The sequence below is a fragment of the Mizuhopecten yessoensis genome, unplaced genomic scaffold (assembly GCF_002113885.1).
Source record: "Mizuhopecten yessoensis strain PY_sf001 unplaced genomic scaffold, ASM211388v2 scaffold2681, whole genome shotgun sequence".
In the NCBI taxonomy this organism is placed as follows: Eukaryota; Metazoa; Mollusca; class Bivalvia; order Pectinida; family Pectinidae; genus Mizuhopecten; species Mizuhopecten yessoensis.
This window is the reverse complement of record NW_018404667.1, coordinates 404,661-426,449: the sequence shown is the minus strand read 5'-3', so window position 1 is coordinate 426,449 and position 21,789 is coordinate 404,661. Positions and strand designations below refer to the sequence as shown.

General features: G+C 35.8%; 2 protein-coding genes across 2 annotated transcripts in view; one reads left to right on the top strand and one right to left on the bottom strand.

Moving 5' to 3' along the window:
* Nucleotides 1–826, bottom strand: part of LOC110446368 — a 29,264-nt gene extending 28,438 nt beyond the window's left edge. Inside the window, exon 1 of the mRNA XM_021491489.1 lies at nt 720–826. The gene's annotated coding sequence lies outside the window, so the exon portion shown is untranslated. The remainder of the gene's footprint in view (nt 1–719) is intronic.
* Nucleotides 827–5,085: 4,259 nt separating this feature from the next.
* Nucleotides 5,086–18,940, top strand: LOC110446367. The gene is made up of 5 exons (XM_021491488.1): nt 5,086–5,239; nt 6,986–7,080; nt 8,910–11,374; nt 14,197–15,543; nt 17,626–18,940. Exons 2-4 carry the CDS (start codon nt 7,014–7,016, stop codon nt 15,538–15,540), a joined length of 3,876 nt encoding a protein of 1,291 aa, XP_021347163.1. The 5' UTR covers nt 5,086–5,239; nt 6,986–7,013; the 3' UTR covers nt 15,541–15,543; nt 17,626–18,940.
* Nucleotides 18,941–21,789: the final 2,849 nt, after the last annotated feature.

Below are 21,789 nucleotides of genomic sequence, written 5' to 3'. Positions count from 1 at the left end.
GGGGGGTTAGCGGATGGTGGATGTATGCAAACTCTTAATTGATATCATGACACCAACTATTGCCATGTAAAACAGAGTTCGTATTCTGAAAGAAATATCTATCTATCAGTGAAGTCTTACAAATACTGCGTTTTATTTTGACACATCGGTACCACTTTCTTTCATATCGCTTTAAGCCATTTCGACATTTACTTGCTAGGTGTATACTGGCGTATTGCATTTATTTAAGATAAAGAAATGGTCAATGGTGTCATTTAATACCACGATCGCTAGTATTCATCCAAGTTTGGCCGGATGGATGGATGGGTGGATGGATGGGTGGCAGAAGGGATGGTATGTTTGTATTTCATCTCTCTAAAACTGAAACATAGTACGATACATACCCCTAAAAGTAAGCGCTGTTTTCAGAATAACGTTGAGCCGAAAATAGCCAATGAAAGATTAAGAGATCTCTGGATGATGGCAGCCGAATCGTTGCATTATGAATGGGGCTACATGCTTCTTGAGTCGGCCATATTTGACCTCGTCACATGCTGAAGACTTACTTCGATTAAAACAATAGGTGAATAGCCACAACATGCACCTACATACAACCTTATATATGTGTTGAATATAATTAAGGAAGCTGGAAAAGGAATTGAAATCGGTGAATATAAATTGAATATGTGAATGGATATATATGAAATATGATTGTACAGAATATATATGTATTTGCTTACCTAGTTTGTGATGGTCCGGATACTCCCCAGGCGCCGTATCAAAGTCCAACCACCCGTTTATCAAGTGATTACGACGCATCATTCAGGCTCTCGTAACCGGCACTTCGATTCACTGTTAGCACATGTACAGCGTGATAAGATAACGGGGTTGGATAGTTTGATAATCAATGTATGTAAAATTCATATCTAGGCGTCAAAGGTGTACACTTCAACAACTAGGATGGTCATTTTTTTTTTTTAGTAAATTCTACGTTGTATTCAGTTTAAGATGCCGGTTGACTGTTGTTAATTCAAAACGGCAATATAAATATATACATGCATGCGTACACGTACAACATTAAGTATTGATAATTTACTCATGCACCCACCGTCTGCAAAGTGGTGTTGTTTTATGACTGAAGTAATTTAGGATTCGGATCCCGGAGATATATAAGTAATCAAAAGTTAATTATGTACGAGATAAAACAAAGAATTGTTGATCAAGATGAACATATATGCTATACAAGCTTCAATAAATAGTTTACCAAAATGCTTTGTATAAAAACAACTTTTGGTACACATTTTTGCTCTTCAGTATATCGTACTACTTATATAGAATATGTCACCACAGGTATACTAGCATCCACAGGGACCTGATAATTTGTTACAGCTACATTTGTACTTAAACTAGGGTGAACAACGTATATATAATCATTGCATGGGTGTCATTTTTACCGAAAGTCGATCTAAACCCCTAAAACATGTAAAATTACTCTGAACATCTTAGTTTAGGTCTAAATACAGCTATAACAAGTTTCCAGATCCCTGTGCTAACACCGTCTGACGATACACCCATAGTTTATATTATGGATTGACAGACGAGGCTAGTACCTGTGATGTCTCACTAAATTACGGACGCTACACATTCACTGGCTATTGAGACTGGAAGATATACAAATGTTCCTAGATAATAAGGCATTGTAAAAAATGCAGCTCTAATGACATGAATGCACACCGTCTCTATACATTCTCTATACATTGTATTCTGTATAATGTACTCCTAAAGTTTGAATAAATCTTGAATAACGAAAATCTTGAGTATCCTTTTTCTAAAAGGAGCTGTCCAGCTCAATAATAATGTAACACAGGAATACCCCCTCCCCCTCCAACTATTTAACTTTTGGTTATTGATTGATTTACTGCATGTATAATTAATAAATCTGTTGATATATATTTTTCAAATCCAACGTTTAGTCATCTAAAATCATTTCAATACACTTACAACTATTTATTTGGAATGTATTGGGCCAATGACAAGCTGAAGTTTGTGAACTATGAACAATACACAGTGTAGCGTACGAATGGACCGGGACGATCTTTGTCTCCACGCACATTAGGTATCGGAAGGTTCTACGGCTACAACAGTTACTCCCCTTGACTACGTTAGCTTTACTATGCTTTAATTGGTTGCATTTAAGGAGGCTCCACACTTTCGCAATTAACGAGCATAATTTCATATAATGGTTATGCAACTATAAAGACTTGATTTGATGAAAATCAAAGCATTCGGAAAGTTTGGGGACTTTTTGGGGAAAAAACATACCAACAAATAGATTTTTCATCAATTTTAAAATTTATAATATTTTCCTTTTTTTATTGTGTGGCATTGTTCGGAACAATAACGATAATAAATACTTATAAGTAATCGAGGTCAGATAATAGCGGAACTGAGGTCAATTGAGGTCAGATAATAGCGGAATTTAAAAAATGATAAATTGTGTGTGTGTGTGTGTGTGTGGGAGGGGGGTGGGGGGGGGGCTCCAAACTCTAGACGGACGCCCTACCAATTGAGCTAACTGGTCGCCGACGATCGACCTAGTCCAGTTCTGCTACATTCCTCCCTTAGCCTTCGACCCCGAAGACACAACTATTTTCAACTGAGGGTCGGGTATCCCCTTGCTAAGCGTACTCCCAATACTTGAAACAAGGGTTGGCAAGCTCACCAATTTTGTAACAGGAGAAAGATAAAAATGAAACGGCAAGACCGGGGTTCGAACCGGCCGGGACCCTCCGGACAATCTACCTATTGAGCTGCCAGGTCGCCGACGATCGACCCAATCCAGTTCCGCTACAGAGCTTTTCCCAATTCCATCTGATTTATTTTTTAATCTATATTTTCCCTAGTGCCTGTGATATAGGTATATTATAGAATTTACTAGAACAGTTTCAGACTGATGGATTTTAGCTTACAACGTGTATATGACTCAACGCATTTGGCAAAATACTGAGCAACTCGTTTGCTTCAGAAAGTATCAATTACAAATATTTTATATGCTTATCTACAATGTACAACGCACCCTTTTTAAATCAGTTGAGTACTACAATTTTTCACAGAACATTAATGTCATAGCTGTCAACTTGTCCTGTCATTTTGATGGGAAAAATCAGAATGTTTTCACTGGATTTTGATTAAGTTAATGGGATTGTGTCACCATTTCTCAGTAGAATTTCTTCAAATTTTGTAGTTATATTGCTTTGAAGTTCACAAAAGTTTCTGCCACAAAAAAAAATAGGTTGTCAGAATTTTAAGTATTTTAAATGAAAAATTATGTAAAAAGGAGTGAATTTAAAAAAATAAAATAAAAAGACATTTTTTTGCAAAATAATGTCAATAAAAATGATACTGACATAGATTAGTATTGCATTAATGTATTTCAATTTAAAAAAAATGCTGAAATTGTGTAAAATTAATTATCTATAAACGATTAAAAATTGACATTTTATAATAAAACCATATACACATAGTAATTGCATGGAAGAGTTATTATCTTTCTTGAAAAAGTTCACAGTAGTGAAAAAGGTAGTCGGTTTCCTGCAGTACAGCAAAATTGACACATGTGACTCATTGATAAAAAACACTGAATTAATGGCTGGATTTATATTGCTTTGAAATACTTTAATACTGAGAGAACACACTGTTCTGTCAATAATAAACATGCAATATTCATCTGTTTAAGATTAACATTAGAATATGCGGAAATTGTAATATTGTCTCTCTACATTGGATTTTCAACCAGGGATGTACATACTTCCTATTTCCGTTTATCAATACACTCCTATGACCTTAAGGCGGTACCCCTTCATGATATTTTCACTGAATTTTCAGGTGAAACCAAAATGTTCAACGAGTTTAGAATGATAAGACCTAGCCATAATTCACCAATACTTTCCATTACCTTCTGCATTTTTTTTTTTCAATTTCCTGGTGAATTTCACGGCGGTTTTATGACATATGATCAAGAGACTGTCTGCCAATAGTATATTTAGGAATTAGGAAGTTAGTAAGAAAAGTAGTGTTAGCTGTAGTCTTAGGTCTTTGTAGTTTTACAGTTGATAGTAGGAGACTAGCTTGGAGTGGAGAGATTGCGTTCACAATGGTGAACACTTATATATTCTATGACGGATTGGAATACTTGTGTTGTAAATATAGTGTAAATATCAATGTACTTATTGTGTTGTTCAATTAATTTGAACTTGTGGCAACGGCGGAATTATTACAGAAAGTAACACGGTGGGTTAATATTACAAAACGTAACACTGGCGGCAGTGATGGGTACAGTCTTTTACGTTAAAGGCACATGCATCTCTGTTTGCATTAAAAAAATCTTTATATATTTTAGATATATCTCTAATCCATGTAAATGTATTTCATTTGGAATTAAATGTATCTCTATTACATTAAAGAAATGTATATCCCATGCAATTCCATACATCACTATTTCATTTGAAATATCATAAATTCATATAAAGACCTCCCAGTTTTAATTAAAGATAACCATATCATATTAAATAAAGTATCTTTATTTGAATTTAAGATAAATAAATATTGCTATTTGAATTAAACACAGCTTTATATCTTTTGCATGTATCTCTCGTACATTTAAATATTCTCTAATATTTCTCTGCACAACCACGGAATTATATTAGTTATCTAAGTCCGCGGCACAACTATGCAAATCACATAAATGGCACAGCGAGGAAAAATAATTTTTTAAAAAGCTTTCAAGAGATTCAAATATGAAATCTGGTTTTGAGATGGTCCCCAGTGACTATATAGAAGCGCCGACATTTTGTAACATTTTCAAAACCTTCTTCTGGACCTCATTAAATCTTGTGTATGTATATCTTTGTATCACTCAGTTTCTGTCTATATATACACATGTCACTTATAATGATTTCAGTCCAAATTAACTATATAAGAAGCTTGCTGTAGTTCATGCCGTTCATATGCTCACTCATTTTCTGATGTCGGTATTTTGTGCTAACAGGTTCCCGAAGGGACATAACTCTAAACCAAATGTATTGGAACTCTCTTCTTACGAAAAAAGTAGGTTGCACCTGCCATATTGTGACTCGTCCGAGAAGAAGTGAGCTCCGATTTTGGACGATTTCTGGCCAGACGAGACAAAAAGGGAAACGATTAAGGATACAGCTGATTGCCATGGTGTCTTGTCTTCCAGTTTTGATGCATATATGAAGGTGTAAGTGATTAATTCATTAAGAATCGAGTTCCAGACGAACCGTCTGGCTCGTGGCCTTGACCTTGATTTAGCCTCAAGTATTTTGTTTGTACACAATTTTGGCTGCGTGTCACTCGTGGTTCTCGATTTAATTGATTCATCGGATAAACTGAAGACTTAATTTCCGTAGTTATTATTAATTATTAATTAATTTGATTATGATAAGACACGATGCAGTGATCACTGATCATCAGTTCCTTTGCTGTCAGACAATATAGAACTTGTGTTTTGATGTCATTACAGACATTCACTAACTTAACTACGATCTGTACGAACCTTCAATAACATTTTTGATCTTTATACATACGGTACTGAATGTTCACAAATTCTTAAGAATAACATGGAAATTATTTTGGTTTTAACTAAGGTGTTATTTTACTAATTCATTGTGTTAACTGTACAAACTATTTGAAATGATTTCATGCCAGGTTTTATTTACATTTTAACTAATGTATTCTTACCTGAATATGTCCACACATATTTCCATATAGGGATATAGAAAGATTATTTGATTATCCATACCATTACAACTATAAAAAGTCTACAAATATGGACAAATATATGTATATGATTAAGTCCCGAAACGACTTGATTAAGTCCCGAAACGACTTTGGGACTCCCGAAACGACCTGTTAAAGAAACAACTAGCATTCATGCCATATCTAACAATTAGACTTATACTGGTGCTATGGGCTTTATCAAATGATGTTCAAGACTCTCCTGACAAAAATCCTACAAAATTCACAGTCCCATTTGTATATGCTATGTCATCCTCAATACTCCAGGGGTTCCTCTTTATTTCGCTCTCTACACCCCTGGAATATGTCATAGCAAGTTTGAAGTCTCAGTGTGTACAACCTTGTGGATGACACGAGCAGTTTGATCCTTTGATATATAAATTGTACATAAAAAGAATCTGTTGGTCGCATAACAGGTTTATTTACCCTGAGACCAGTAAAATAGGTAGTCGTTTGCCTTGAACTTTGATGTGATAGGGGCGCAGACATCCTCGATATCCAGCATTTACGCTCACTTTCGCTCTCTACACCCCTGGAATATGTCATAGCAAAACTGAAGGCTCGGTGTGTGCCACCTTGTTGATGATACAAGGAGACTAGTTATATCCTTTGATACACATCAAAAGAATCTTGCGGTCACGTAAGGGTAAAAGTTGACAGGCTTTGAAGTCGGGCGTCTCTCCTTTGTAATCGTCAAAGGACAGGTATCAGCCTAGCGATTGGTCAGTTTTTTTTTACCTGACACCAATCAAACAGCTATCTTCGTGCCTTCAATTTTGCTATGACATATTCCAGGGGTGCAGAGAGCGAAAGTGAACGTAACCCCCTGAGTATCGAGGATGACACTAAGTATCTTAAAAAGAGGTATTCTGGCCATGAAATTATCATAAGTTATGTTTTCAGTTCTCAAATTCAGATTTATCACCGAGGCTATAATTTCTCAAATTTATTTGAATTGAAATAGTAAAAAAATTGTATCCCTTTTTTGTTTGTTTTACAAAATCACTTCTTAACCTGAAACAGTGAATAAATTGCAGAAAATATAACCTTGGAACTTTATTTGAAAGGAAATAAAAAAAAAATAGAATTTAAAAAAAGAGTGTTATTACTGTTACATTTAGTCATAAGTATCTCTACCAATTTGTTGAGAATGTTAAATATGGTAAATAAGATGATATTAATTTTTCAGGTTGTGATTGGAGGTCAGAGGAGGAATTATGGATTTTGTCAGGATTAAACAAGAGCCACACGACAGTGGGTATGAGTTATCTGCCCCTGCCTCTGGTGAGTGATAATCACAGTAGTCGTGATGTTTGCCAATTAGGTAATTTTTAGCTCATCTGGCCCGAAGGACTCTCTACCCAATTTGACCAGTAGGAAGACTGGATTGAGATATAAAGTGTCCTCATTAAAATGACCTTGGCCAATTTTCAAGGTCACAGGGGTCAAATATGTTAAAAACTTCAAACAACAATTTCTTAAGAACCATTTGGTCAGTAGTCATGCTAATTGGGTATGTAATGTAGACCAGCTGTGAATTATTTTCTTTATTACAGTCATGAGGTCAAAAATCAACTTTAAGTGCTAGCCAGAGTCAAAGGTCAACATGGGTTAAAAGCTTTAAAAATAAAATTTCAAACAACAATATCTTAAGAATCAATTAAGAGATGTTAAAATGGCTGGTGTTCTAGTTACCAAATTTGGTCTGAAGATACCTATATGTCAGTTTCATGTAACAAAAGAAACAGGCGCGTGATACAGGCCCGCTAGGCCTCTTGTTATCACACATTAGCTAATCAATAACATCATTGACTCTTATCATGTTTTACTATTATAAAGATGTAAGACTTAAGTCCCCTAATGGAGCAGTAGAGAAACAAGGTCCTGGTTGTGAGAAGATTGTAGTTGAATCTACATTATTCAGGCCGAAATTTGTTTGTTCTAATTGGGTCACTCTCACTACCCACTGCCCTATATTTTTGGTCAATTTCAAGACTAGATAGTCTGACACTAGTGAAATCTCAAGCTGCTCTAGTTCAATGCATGGTAAAGTCTTACTAAAGTTACATAGGGGTGAAAGGGTTAAGGGTCATTTCCGGCCTCATCTGGGATTTTGAATAAGTTGTTATATTCGTAATGTGGAATAAATGAATTATGGAATATGAACTTTCAACTTAATTCAACAACTAGTTTAGGAGATATGGCATTACAAAGAGAGACATAAACCCACATTTTCATAAAAAAAATTGAATAGATATCGTCTGTTGTACACTTTTTGGTTGAAACATTGCCATTTTGAAGGAAATTAACTAAACATTCTTCAATTTTTGAAAACCGCCGCATGCAACAAACCAATCAATATTTGACATGCTTAAACATGGTCCTACTATAGTGTTCAGTCGTAGAAAGATTTTTTTGTTTACCTGGTATCACATGAGGAGGCTTTCATTTCTGCAAGCTAACTGTCCAAAAACACCATATTTTGTCTGTTTCTGCATAGCAATGCAATTTCGTTGCTATATTTGGTAAGGCGTCTGCGCATGCGCATTGGAAAAAAATCTACACAAAAGAAATATAGCCCCAATTAAACAATATCATGTTTATAACAGAAATATGGTAATAAATTCAAGTTGAATTTTTAACTTTTCATGAGGCCAAAAATGACCCATAACTCCCCGAGTCCTTTACTGGTCACTTTCTTATATAAACCTTACAAAAAATCAATTGAAAAGTAAAATTGATTACTTTCCAATTTTTTTTCAGACAAGTTTGTATTAAACAGAAAACAGGAACATTTTTTAAATTTTTATTTGACCTCTCTAGAGCACTACATCAATGTAAATACATACAAAAATTGGAGTATCAACATTTAGATTCTATTGTTTGTATAATCTTATATATAAAAAATCGCTTATGGAATTTTTCACACTTATTTACTCACAGCAAAAGCCGTGAACATTACCACATTGTGAAGTTTTCCAATTTTTATATATCAGCAGATGTTTTGTTTGGGTACGCCTGTAAAAGACTTTATAAATATTCTTATTATTTTTGTCTTATTACAGTGCTATCTTACAACTTACACATTTTTTTAATATTTTTTTCTTTGCCAGGAAACCACCGGCAGCCGAGTGAATCTCCAGGGAGAGACGAACCCAAACTAAAGCACCCGAAGTTAACAACACTTCTGTTTGGAAAAAAGCCATCTGTCAAAAAGCCATCTGTCAGCAAATCAAACAACAATTCACATTTAAGCAGACTACTGGCCAGAAAACCAAAATATGTGTTACAGACCACTGACCAACAAAGCAGCCAATCAGCTTCTTCATTACAAACCACTGACCAACAAAGCAGCCAATCAGCTTCTTCGTTACAAACCATTAACCAACAAAGCAGCCAATCAGCTCCTATGTTACATATCCCTAACCAACAAAACAACCTATCAGTAAATAGATTGCAAACCACTGAAAATCAACCTAGCCAATCAACACATTTGTTACAAACAGCTAACAAACAATACAGCCAGTCAGGTTCTGTGTTACAAACCACTGACCAACAAAGCGACCAATCAACCTTTACTTTACAAACCATAAATTCACAGCAAACTCAACCAGGTTCTTCATTAAATGATGGAAGGTTTGCCGAGACCAACATGGCTTCCTGTGATATGTATATAAAAAATGAAATTGAAGATAATTATCAAGGATATCATGAAATACCAACTTCACCTGACCAAGGAAACGGTATCTATGGCAACAACCAACCAAACTCAACACATGTGCAGAAAAATTCATCAATTTTGTCTCTTCTAAAATCTGGACCAGCTTATTCTCAACATTTTACTATGGATACTTTATCTAAACAACCTGATCATCTTCCTGTTTCCCTGGAAACATTAAGTAAGGAAAACAACTCCAGACCAGCTGCCTGGGAAGCTATTGGTTACCATGACAACAGCCGCCAGCCTGTTACCATGGATACCAGGGATGTAGAACGTCGGGGGAGATCGTTTACAATGGGAACCACACACAGGAGGGAGGATATAAGTTTCGTACCTTCTGTTCCACATAGGACCCGTGCAAACACTGGCTCCTCAGTTAGCGTTCTTCAGAAATCGCATAAAAGATTATCGGACTTATTAACAGGGTCTTCCTCCTCGGCACTTTCATCGGAACCCTCATCCGCTTCTGAAACAAACATTGAAACACCAAACCCTTCTTCACCAAAGCCAGGAACATTGAATGGCAGTAAAAGTAACAGTGCTCTTTTGCAGCGACTGCTCACACTGGGCCCCAGTGGGTATGTCAGACAAGGCGTGATACCAGATACGGAAGACATAGAAACAAATCCTGAAAGCCTCCCAAATGGGCCAGAACAACCAACCCCAAAATATCCTTCAAGTGCACTTCTGATGCATCTTAATGGGAGAAACCAAATTGTGGAAAAGGCAGACAGTAGGTTAAATGTTGAACATCCAGAATATTTGAACCCGAGTGTTCCCTATCAAAATTCTGAGCGTAAAACCACAGGTAAGCTAGACGCTACAATTGAGAAACTTTCTTCCATGCTGGTGGACAAAGTAATTCAAGAAAAAAAATCGTCTGAAGCGGAGTTACCTCCCCTGACTGTTCCGTCCCCAAGTATAGAGACTCGTTACGCAACGCCACCGAGAGAAAACCAACTTGAGAAAAAATCACTGCTTAAAGCTCTCGTGAGAGAAAAAGTCCACAGGGAAAAGGAAAAAACCGAGAGAGAGGCATTCTTACTAGAAACCTTGAGGCGAAGTCTTAATGAACCTCGTGACAATCTCCTCACTCATCTACCGCTGCCGGGGAAAGACTTCCTTAATTTCTACAAGTGTGAATACTGCGGAAAAGCCTTTCCCCATAAAGGAACTCTGAAAGTGCATATGAGAACTCACAGCATTGAAAAACAGGAGTTCAAGTGTGATGTGTGTGGTAAAGTCTGTTCGGCGAAAGGCTATTTATTGATTCACATGCGAACCCACCGTCAAGAATACGGGATGTTCGCCACTAACCAGGATGTGGAGGTGATATCTCCACAGCAGAACAGCCCAGATACTAGTCAGAAGTCGCAAGAAGAGCAAAATAAATGCAACATATGTGAGAAAACTTTCAGTGAGAGCGAGAATTTGTTGATTCATTTACGAATGCACACTGGAGAAAAACTGTACAAGTGTGAAGTCTGCGGGAACGGATTCACGCGAAAGACACAACTAGCGATCCACATGCGGATACACACTGGGGAAAAACCGTACGAGTGCGACGTGTGTGGGAAAACGTTTCGCCAAAGTAACGGTCTGAATTTACATATGATAACGCACAGTGAGGTTAAGCCATACAATTGTCAGAATTGCGGGGCAGGTTTTGGAAGAAAAGCACATTACGAAAAACACATGCGCTGGCACAGAGGCGAGCGCCCGTTCCACTGCGCTGTCTGCGGTAAGGGATTCACGGACAAGTTTAACTTGTCCACGCATTTCAAGATCCACAACCAGAAGAAGGACCACGTCTGTGATGTGTGTGGGAAGGGTTACAACCAGGCTACACATTTAAAGGTATAATGTAATCACAATCAAATCTGTAAAAAGGATACCGTAAATTTGCGGGTATAGTGCGCAGGTACGTTTTTGGGGTCAGATTTGAAAAAAAATGTTGTTTTTTTGTTTTTTTTTAGAAAAAAATTAACGGTATCAAACTAGAAAAGTAGCATCAAAGGTAGCTTGGTGTTTATAACGCCGATGAATTAACGATTGATTGATTGGAGTCAACAACCCCATGAAGCACTGTAACTATTCCACTGCCAAAAACTGTCAGGGGGGTAAAAAAAATAAAAAAAATACCCCTGACAATAATAAATGTTTGACAGTAGGCTTAAGCTTGGAGGTATCAAAGTATATATTGCATTACAGAAGGAACATATTGTTATTCGTATCCCGATATTGTGTCACGGGAAAAAAAGTGCTCTAATTGTTATGGGATTGTTATCAAACTGAATCATATTATACTTGTTTATATCATATATGGGTCACACAAATTGAGGATTTGTTTATATCATATATGGGCCACACAGATTTAGGATTTGTTTATATCATATATGGGTCACATAGATTTAGGATTTGTTTATATCATATATGGGTCACACAGATTTAGGATTTGTTTATATCATATATGGGTCACACAGATTTAGGATTTGTTTATATCATATATGGGTCACACAGATTTAGGATTTGTTTATATCATATATGGGTCACACAGATTTAGGATTTGTTTATATCATATATGGGTCACACAGATTTAGGATTTGTTTATATCATATATGGGTCACACAGATTTAGGATTTGTTTATATCATATATGGGTCACACAGATTTAGGATTTGTTTATATCATATATGGGTCACACAGATTTAGGATTTGTTTATATCATATATGGGTCACACAGATTTAGGATTTGTTTATATCATATATGGGTCACACAGATTTAGGATTTGTTTATATCATATATGGGTCACACAGATTTAGGATTTGTTTATATCATATATGGGTCACACAGATTTAGGATTTGTTTATATCATATATGGGTCACACAGATTTAGGATTTGTTTATATCATATATGGGTCACACAGATTTAGGATTTGTTTATATCATATATGGGTCACACAGATTTAGGATTTGTTTATATCATATATGGGTCACACAGATTTAGGATTTGTTTATATCATATATGGGTCACACAGATTTAGGATTTGTTTATATCATATATGGGTCACACAGATTTAGGATTTGTTTATATCATATATGGGTCACACAGATTTAGGATTTGTTTATATCATATATGGGTCACACAGATTTAGGATTTGTTTATATCATATATGGGTCACACAGATTTAGGATTTGTTTATATCATATATGGGTCACACAGATTTAGGATTTGTTTATATCATATATGGGTCACACAGATTTAGGATTTGTTTATATCATATATGGGTCACACAGATTTAGGATTTGTTTATATCATATATGGGTCACACAGATTTAGGATTTGTTTATATCATATATGGGTCACACAGATTTAGGATTTGTTTATATCATATATGGGTCACACAGATTTAGGATTTGTTTATATCATATATGGGTCACACAGATTTAGGATTTGTTTATATCATATATGGGTCACACAGATTTAGGATTTGTTTATATCATATATGGGTCACACAGATTTAGGATTTGTTTATATCATATATGGGTCACACAGATTTAGGATTTGTTTATATCATATATGGGTCACACAGATTTAGGATTTGTTTATATCATATATGGGTCACACAGATTTAGGATTTGTTTATATCATATATGGGTCACACAGATTTAGGATTTGTTTATATCATATATGGGCCACACAGATTTAGGATTTGTTTATATCATATATGGGTCACACAGATTTAGGATTTGTTTATATCATATATGGGTCACACAGATTTAGGATTTGTTTATATCATATATGGGTCACACAGATTTAGGATTTGTTTATATCATATATGGGTCACACAGATTTAGGATTTGTTTATATCATATATGGGTCACACAGATTTAGGATTTGTTTATATCATATATGGGTCACACAGATTGAGGATTTGTTTATATCATACGAGTCACAGGGGCATAGATCGCTTTACTTGTAATATTGAAAAATAGGGGTCTCCTATACTAATAAATACATTAGTATAGGAGACCCCTATTTTTTAATATTACATGTAAAGCGATCCATTCCCCTGTGATATGAGTCTCAAAGATTTAGGATTTGTTTATATATGCATGGGTCACACAGATTTAAGATTATCATTAAACTGGCCTAGATGATGAAATTTCACCTCGTTCCACCACTGCTTAAATAGTGTAGCCCATCTATGATTATTGGTATATGTTTGTTAGAATATAGAGTAATTGCAAAGGATAAAATTACAAAAACACCAAGCAGTTAAAAAATCATAACAAGATTTTTTTAAATAAATGTTGCGATACAATTATGATTTAATTTCTGTACATTGCACCATGATACATTATGTATGTTTATTGCAATACATGTATACAATTTTCTATATATTTTGACCGCCTTAAGCTTATTACTAGCCCAAGTTTCCTCAGGCCCTGACACCAGAGTTAGACATTTTGACAGATAAAGCTGTCTGGTGTGTACATTTTCATACTGTAGTGGTCTGTGCGCCGACACCAAACATCTATCTGTCAAAAAGTCCTAAGTCTGGTGTACAGGGCCAGAGGAAACTCGGGCTAGGATATAACTCGAATCAATAATAGTGAGTAATACAAACTGTGATACCACTATGATATGATAATATTTTTGTTACCTCTCCATTCAGAACCACATGCAGTTCCATACAGGAGACCGGGGGTACGACTGCAGTGACTGTGACTCGGTGTTTGAACACAAGCGAGCCCTCCAGAACCACGTCAAAAGCACCCATTTCGACACGTACGAGAAATCCCTCACTTCGAAAACGTCGCTGCGAAAATTCCAGAAATTGCGGGAGCGTGGAAGGATCACGGAGAATCAGGCTGAAATGGAAGACTGTAGCGAAACCAGTAGCGAGTTTGATGATTCCTGTGACGAGGAGGAGGATGACGACGACGACTCCATTTTATCTGATGGGGATGACCTGTACACAGGAGGCAGTTTTGTGATTAAGAACGAACCTGGGGAGTGGTATGCCGATGGTGCAGAAAAGGCGGGACAGTCTTGTGAAGGGACCGAACAGTGTTATGAAGAGACAATGCAGCCCTTTCAAGGGGCAGGACAATCCGTCAATCTATGTGAAGGCGACAAACAGCTGCAGAATGGCAATCAGTGGGAAGTGAAGGAAAATTCTACGGTTGAACTGAAGATCCAGAACTGTTCAAGTGACAAACCCATCAAAAAGGAACTGTTGGATTCATATCCAGATGTGGAGGAATCAAATTCAAATCATCAGGTCAAAGGTCAAGATGGTCATCTATGTACTGAAAAGCCATATGATTTACATCAGAGCCAGAGTGAGATAGATGACCAAGATTCAGAGAAAGATCTTGACAATGAAGATTCTGCGTCATCCGGCAGAAGTTTCGTGAAAACTGAACCGACTGAGGGGAGTTCATTGGAAAACACAGGTGATGGTTTAAAGTTAAACAGTGATGTGACCCAGTCTGACAAATATATCAATAGATCTGAAGATTCGCAGAAAGACATTCGCAAGGAAGTCTCTGATTCATCGTCTGACAGAAGCTTCGTGAAAACTGAACCCGTAGAGTATTGTGAAACTGCAACGGTCCAGAAGAGGTCGTTCGGAGATGTAGGTGATGCTTTAAACTGTGGTGTGTCTGAATCGGATAATGATCTCGAGTCTGTCCAAAGATCTGATTCAAGTCATCTTGGGAGTATTCACCCGAACAAACCCACCGTAGAAGTGGAGTTAGATCCGTCCGGTGCTAGCACTGACAGTCGAGGGCGATGTGAATTCAACAGCATTTCATACAATGACAGCAGCGATTCCGAACAAAGCAGCAGATTTTACATCGGGAAGAAATTCTCGTCTCAAAATGGTTGCAAGTCTCCGACCAAAAAGAGGAAATTTGACTGCGAGACACAAGAGCCGTTAATGAGTGGTGGTGATGGGACGTTGTCAAAGGGAGACAACCCTGACATTCTACTCCACAACACCAACAATTAACAGGTATAATTTTTAATGGGACCTCTTATAATTACAATTACTCTATATAAACCATTACATTTAATTTAATACTGTTATTATAAATCACCATAAGATGGGATGGTGTCTTGATTTTTTTTGGTTCTAAATGTTATGACATTCTAATTAATCCTCCATTTTCACTTCTGTACAAAAAATTGTGTGTATATGTATTTTGATGGAAGTATTTGGACAAAATTAAATCTCCAGTAATATAAGGGCACACAATAAATTTGATGATGATGATGATGATGATCTATTTGTACTCTTTGAGACATTTATGATCTATAAAGTTGAGCTTTTCTCTTGCATTGTCACTTACCATGTTAATATTAATATAGACCTTGCAATTGTCTGTACAAGTGTTTGTTGAAAAATGTTTAGCTCACCTGACCCCAAGGCAGAGGGGTTGGCCTAATAGGGGAAATATAGCTATATAGAGGTAAATCAATAAAATCCTTCACCTTTCATACTAATTTCGGGGTTTTATCCCTGCCCTATATACAAATATAAAATTTCTAGACATGAAGAAAAGTTTAACATATGCATGCCACCAGGATTGGCCCGGAGGTCCAGACTAATTCCTTGAGACTTATCTCCCTGGGACATAACATGGAAACTCATATGTTCTTGGTGTCTTACGTACCTACCCAAACAGATTTACGTGTAGTTTATTCTTGCAACTTATACTTTTTTTACTCCTGTATGGTACTCAGCAGGTTTTAAATTGAAAATAAAATACCAGGTGTGAGCTATTTAGGCCCCTGGACCTCTTGTTTAAATTAAAATTGATTGCTCTTTAGCTAGTGTCTTTTGGCGTTTCTATTAAAAAAATCTTTATGAGAGTAAAACATCAATCCCATCCCAGAACTTACATTGAATTTAATTGATAAATTGCATAGAGAAATAGGCAATTTAAATTTTGCCTTTTTCGCCCTCTGTGTTGAGGGCAAATTTATCATTACAGCGAATATAATTATATATAAGTAAACTGCATATTAAGGTAATAGGATTGTGTCACCATTTCTCAGTAGAATTTCTTTAAATTTTGTAGTTATATTCCTATGAAGTAAAGAAAAATTTCTGCCACAAAAAAAATATAGGTTGTCAGAAATTTAAGGATTTTAAATGGAAATTTATGTAAAAAGGAGTGAATTTAAAAAAAAAAACACCTAAAAGACACAATTTTTTGCAAAATAATGTCAATAAAAATGATACTGCCATAGATTAGTATTGCATTAATGTATATCAATTTAATAAATGCTGAAATTGTGTAAAATAAATTGTCTATAAACGATTAAAAATTGACGCTTTATAATAAAACCATATACACATAGTAATTGCATGGAAGAGTTATCTTTCTTGAAAAATTTCACAGATCAGTGAAATAGGTAGCCGGTTTCCTGAAGTACAGAAAACTGGACACATTTGACACATTGATAAAAAACCCACTGAATTAATGCCTGAATTGCTTTGAAATACTTTAATATTGAGAGAACACACTGTTCTGTCAATAATAAACATACAATATTCATCAGTTTAATATTAAACATTAGAATATGTGGAAATTGTGATACTGTCTCCCTACATTGGATTTTCAACTAGGGATGTACCTCCTATTTCCTATGACCTTAAACATAGAACTGGTACCAGTAATTAAATGTGAGGGGTCAAAGTATTCAGATGTCTTCGAAAGTCACATATTCTTTAGATTTTACTATATGATTGATGAAAATGCATAAAAAGTTGCTTGATACCCACTCATTATAAAAGACGGAAACCTAATGTAAAGTGAACAACTCTGTCTATTGATGTGACAGTAGTGTTCTTACTTTGCTTGGGTATTCAGTCCCCAAAACAAATTATGAAGCAATTATGCAATCAATCATTGATTGGTTTAATTTCACTACTTCCAATTACAAACAGATTATCGATTATGTTTTAAACCGATTGCCCATCACTACTATTAATACAAGTTCACAAATATGATTGTTTTAAAGTCTTTGAGTCATGTTTTTTTTTTTTTTTTTTCATATAGGAATTAAATCTAAATGCTTTCATTTTCAGATGACAAAGGGGACTGCGGGAAGCAGATAAGCTGACTTTATGACCAAAACAGAACTCTCCAGTTTCCAAGCAACAGATCAAGACGAGACATAATATCAAGGGAAAATTTCAAGATGGCATTGAAGAAATGAAAATTGCATTATACACATGTAACTTTTAACTCATTCACCCCTGAAATTTCGTAATGAACTATTCTAACCTTTGAATTGAAGGAGTTCAAATGTGTGTTCAGGGGTAAATGTGTTAAAGTCTGTTTAAACTGTACATGATATAACCCCTTGCCGTTTGAAGATATTAACTCAACACTTTATTAATATATATGACCATGACCATGTTTATTTATTATTTAATTCACTTTAAAATTGAAATTCATGCATTTTTTTTTTAAAGTGCATAATTTTCCAATTTAAGCAAAAGAATGTATGTGTGTTAAAATCATGACCATCGTTATCGTGTTTAACTCTAGTTAGATAAATTATGTTCATTGCTGTGTTTTTTTGTTTTTGTTAACTTGAGTTAGATAAACATGATAAACAACATGTCACTAGTTAATACCGAACCTGTTATGCCGTGATACGGATGAAAAAGTAGCATGTTATCGTGTATAATTGAGCCTCAGTAATCCAGCAACCTCCGTTCTCAGGAGATTATTCATCAATCAACATTCTCAGTAGAAACTCAAGAACCCATTTTCCCGGTAGCTAATCCAGTTTTTGCAGATAGAATATATTGACCTCCGTTTCCGGTAGATAATCCAGCCACCACGGTTACCCGTAGATGACCCAGAACCTCCATTCCCTGGGAATAAAGCAATCTCCATTCCCAGTAAATAATTCAGTGACCTCTCTTCCTAGTAAGAATTCTGTGACTTCTGGCCCCGGGATCGTGAAACAATCTTTTTGCTTGGCCAATCACATATGACGTTATTTGTGATTGGCTAAATCCAAACAAATTTAGACTTTTTGTCGTTTCATGATCTGGGGCTTGGTCTCGTTGGATAATCCAGTCACTTCATTTCTAGCTAGATAATCCAGTCACTTCATATCTAGCTAGATAATCCAGTCACTTCTTTTCTAGCTAGATAATCCAGTCACCTTCATTCCAAGTATATCATCCCACAGTGACTGCAATTTTGAGTAGAAATTCAAGCTCCATCTGTCTCTTAGTGATCCCCAGTCCCAGTATAGGCAATCTGTATTCAGTAGAAAATCCAGCTCCATTTGTCTCCATAGATCAGATAACTTAGGGTGGTCGGGTGGTGCAGTGGATAGCGCACTTGCCTTTCACCAAGGCGGCCGGGGTTCGATTCCCCGATCGGACGTGAAAAGGTTGGGGTCACTTGCCCGACCATGTGGGTTTTCTCCGGGTACTCCGGTTTCCTCCCACACTAAGTCCCCCCACACGCTAAACATTGAAATAACTTGTTTCATAATTGTTGTAAAATAAATAAAGTTTATATTTATATTTAAAGATCAGATAGCTCAGCAACTTGTTTCCCAACAACCTTTATTTCCACGGTTTCTCCAGCAGCCTGTGGACCCAGTAAATAATTTAACCTCCTTGTCCAGTTGATAACCCAGTGATCTGCATTCCCTATGTATAATCCAGCAATCTGTATTCCCAGTAAATAATCAAGTGACCTCCTCATACTTTGCCTTAGTAAGATAATCCAGGAATCTTTATTTCCACTAGATACTTTAAAACTGAAAATGTCAGCTGTGTGGAAATGCTCAGTTTTTTTACATTGAGTAAATTTGAGAAGAAAAAAAACCGGCGTCTAACATACTGCTACCACTATAGCCCTCCACCACTGGGTCGTGGGTTCGAGGCCTACGTGGGGCAGTCGCCAGGTACTAGCCGCAGGTGGTCATTTTTTCTCCGGGAACTCCGGCTTTCCTCCACCATCAAAACCTGGCGCTTCTTAAATGACCATACAAATATAACTGTTAATAGGACGTAAAACACAAACAAACTAAAGGGATATTTTTGTGTAGAAAAAGGCCAAATTAGGGGGCGAGTTTTGGGCCTGAGAATGGGCCCAATTCCCTATTGAAACTATTTAAAACTAAACTTATACCTAATTCCCACAAATTATGATACACAATAGGTTAAAATATCACATTACTGAAAATAATCTAATAAGTCAAAACCAAAGCGGACTCAGGAATCACAGATCTACCATAGACTCCTTAGTTAGAATAACGTCCGAAATAAAAAATACGCTAAATAAAAACCACCACACAAACTTGAAAATTTACTTCCTATTTTGTAGTATTAAAAGGCCCCTATCCCAAATTAACGAGGGGAAAAACACTGGCTAGATATATAGTCCGAGAACTGTTGACTTGTTAAGTGCTGGATTAGTGAGGCTTTATATAGCCCAAAAAGTAAAATATTGATTTACCGAAATATTTCCTTGTGGAAATGCCAGTACAATGCATCACAAGATGTGAAATTCTTCGCCCTAGTCCATTGTATAAATATGTAGATCCAGATTATTTTAATTTATTGTTTTATATTGATGTTAATATAATTTATACTACTTGTTGTAAACAATATATTTGTCTTGTGTATTACAGTTTTCGGTCAACTTTAAGTATAAAAGTCAGTTGTCGGTTTAACTCATTCACCCTTGAAATTTCATAATGAACTATTCCAACCTTTGAATTGGAAGAGTTCAAATGTGTCTTCAGGGGTATATGAGTGTCTGTCAACTCATTAAGGATATAGGTCAGTTGTCAATTAACTCATTCACCCCATGAGATTTCACGATGAACTATTCCAACCTTTGAATTGTAAGAGTTCAAATGTGTCTTCAGGGGTATATGAGTGTCTGCCAACTCATTAAGGATATAGGTCTGTTGTCAATTAACTCATTCACCCCATGAGAGTTCACGATGAACTATTCCAACCTTTGAATTTGAAGAGCTCAAATGCATCTTCAGGGGTGAATGAGTTGGGTTTTCTCAAAAAATGAAAATAATATGCAACAGTGCCAGGGTACATATTATTGATATTAATATACATGTGTTTTATGATCTGATTAGAATTAATGCTGAATGTGATGATAGAAATAATGTCAAACTGTTAACTATATATTATATAATATCAAAGTTTTACTATATTCAAAATGTACGTGTTAAACGTGTCGCAACATTTCACGACCGACTTGTTCCTCTGTCAAGCTACGATCGACTGAGTGAACAATTTGTATTGTTTACCTGTACAACAATGTGACGTAATTACATATTTCAAATGTCACTGGAACCGGGACGTTTCGCCTAGCGATAGATCGCTCACTCAGCCATAGCTTGACAAAGAGACCAGTCGATCTTGAAATGTTGCATCACAATAAATATGTACATAGCTTGCCTATGAAGTAAAACTTTCATATTACATATTTCCAAACTGATGAATCTTACTGCAGATGTTAAGTATATTATTAATACGTGTCTGATATACATACGTATACAAACTTTAAATAGAAACATGCTTTGCCTCATAAATTTATATATTTTCCGTGCATGAATCTTTTCAGGGTTGCCATCAATTATGAAAAGACTATTCACATTACAAATTGTTATACAAATAGATAATTCAGCCAATATTCGAAAATCTGTCATCAGTTATGAAGTGACAGTTCATATAGGAGGTTGCTATTAAGTTTGATGTCGTGGAACTTTTATAGATAGTCTGATAGGAGATACATTTCCTCTATTGGAACCCTTTTGAATAGAAGATACATTTCCTCCGTTGGAACTCTTTTGAATCGGAGATGTATTTCCTCCATGGGGAACTCTTTTATATAGGAGATACACTTCTTTGTAAGGTAACATATATCCTTAAGAATCAGATAGTGTGATGTTCTGTTACCAAAATTTTAACCGACTCATCCGCACACACGTCCTGTTTAGTGATATATTAATGTAAATCACTTTATTTTTGTGAACTGTGTCTCTAGGTTTAATTAGGATCACATTTTGAGAGGATGCTGTTTCAAAACCGATCGTAATTATTTCTATGAGAAATAATGTAAAAATTCACAAAAACTTCAAATCTCCCAAAGTGATCAATTTTACAGTATACTGTACATTAAATTATTGTTAGTATCATGACCATCTTTTCCTAGGTCTGTATTCATGATACTGTTCTCATGCTCAAGCA

Excerpts from the sequence above, each read along its gene's own strand:
- LOC110446367 (XM_021491488.1), top strand. The coding sequence starts at position 7,014 with ATGGATTTTGTCAGGATTAAACAAGAGCCACACGACAGTGGGTATGAG. Across the intron at positions 7,081-8,909 it reads GTTATCTGCCCCTGCCTCTG|GAAACCACCGGCAGCCGAGT; the intron begins GTGAGTGATAAT and ends TTTCTTTGCCAG. Across the intron at positions 11,375-14,196 it reads ACCAGGCTACACATTTAAAG|AACCACATGCAGTTCCATAC; the intron begins GTATAATGTAAT and ends CTCTCCATTCAG.